We start from the raw sequence: 1,290 nt of genomic DNA, 5'->3' as shown, positions 1-1,290 counted from the left end.
GCGGGGCGGGCGTCCCTCCCTCGACCCCTTTACCCTCAGACTCGTCCTCAGGAAGGTAGATGTCCAGCGTCTCCCCTTCCCCGGCTCCGTAGGGGACACTCAGAAGGCTCCTCCTGGTGGCCCGGGCCCTCTCAGTGGCTGTGTCGGAAGCAGACAGGTCGCTGTGGGGACGGCCCGGCAGGGACGGCCCTGCTCATTTCTGGGGGAATCCGTCTGCGGAGGCCCCTGGCCCAGCCCCTGACGTCCACCGTCAGTGCCTCCAGGAGAGAGGCCGGCCGGTCCTCCTGAGGGCCTGTTGGCCGCAGGCTGCCCTGGTGTGAGGCTGCCAGCCTGCCCTCTCCCCCAGCGGGCACCTTGGCATGTACCTCCTATCACACTCTGCCAGCTTTGCCACTTGACCTGGGAAAGGCAAGTTCTGCCAAGTGTTTGCAGCCAAGATGTACACTCACTTCAAATAATTAGGCAATGCGGCAGAGGGACAGGTGACCGAGGACCACCGCGCCTGGGGTCAGAACAGGCAGGTGTGTCAGCTGGGACTGGCGCTAGGGAGGAGCAAGGGGCATCAGACGGAGGAGCGATGGCCCTGGGCTGGAGCAGAGCCAATTTGTAGGCTCCCTGGGGGCTGCTCAGGGGTACACCAGCACCTTTCAGTAGGGCTCCCCTTGGCTCCCCCAGGCCCAAGTCAGAGTCAGGCCACACCCCAGCACGAGAAGCTCTTTTGGGAGCTGGAAACTCCTGTTCCTTTTTTTTAAGATTTATTCTTATTTATTTACACAGACAAGAGCTGGGGTGTGGGCCAGAGGTGCGGGGGGGTGAGGGGACTCCCCAGAGACAGACTGGGGAGCAGAACAGGCAGATCCACTGAAACCCACTGCTGAGGGGCAGCGGGGAGACAGAGGGTCTGCTGCGCCCTGGGGGTCACTCCCTGGCCGGGACCGGACTCAGGCCGAGGTGGCTGGAGACAGTTCCCCAGGCTGAGGCTTAGCCCCTGCGCCACCAGGGAGCCCCCTGACAGTCCTGTTCTGGGATCACCTGGGATCACCTGTCCCCCGCCAAATGCATTGTTGAGTCCTAGCCCGCGAGTCAGCGGTGGCCTCGCTTGGACGTAGGGGACGACAAGGCCACTGGCATGGGCCTCTGGCGCCTAGCGCCCTACAGAGAGAAGCCCTGTGTGCACGCACGCACACACGCTCATGCGCTCACACACAGCTGCCCACATGCACGCACGCTCACGCGCTCACACACAGCTGCCCACATGCACGCACGCTCACGCGCTCACACACAGCTGCC

At 63.7% G+C, this 1,290-nt stretch overlaps 1 protein-coding gene across 1 annotated transcript in view; it reads right to left on the bottom strand.

Moving 5' to 3' along the window:
- AFMID (arylformamidase) overlaps window positions 1–1,290 on the bottom strand; it is a 12,216-nt gene that overhangs the window by 8,135 nt on the left and 2,791 nt on the right. The window contains exon 3 of the mRNA XM_004693418.1: window positions 34–138. Within this exon, the coding sequence (XP_004693475.1) occupies window positions 34–138 (105 nt within the window). The remainder of the gene's footprint in view (window positions 1–33; window positions 139–1,290) is intronic.

The sequence above is a fragment of the Condylura cristata genome, unplaced genomic scaffold (genome assembly GCF_000260355.1).
Source record: "Condylura cristata isolate star-nosed mole 26May11 unplaced genomic scaffold, ConCri1.0 scaffold00038, whole genome shotgun sequence".
Lineage (NCBI taxonomy): Eukaryota > Metazoa > Chordata > Mammalia > Eulipotyphla > Talpidae > Condylura > Condylura cristata.
This window is presented reverse-complemented; position numbering and strand designations above follow the sequence as displayed.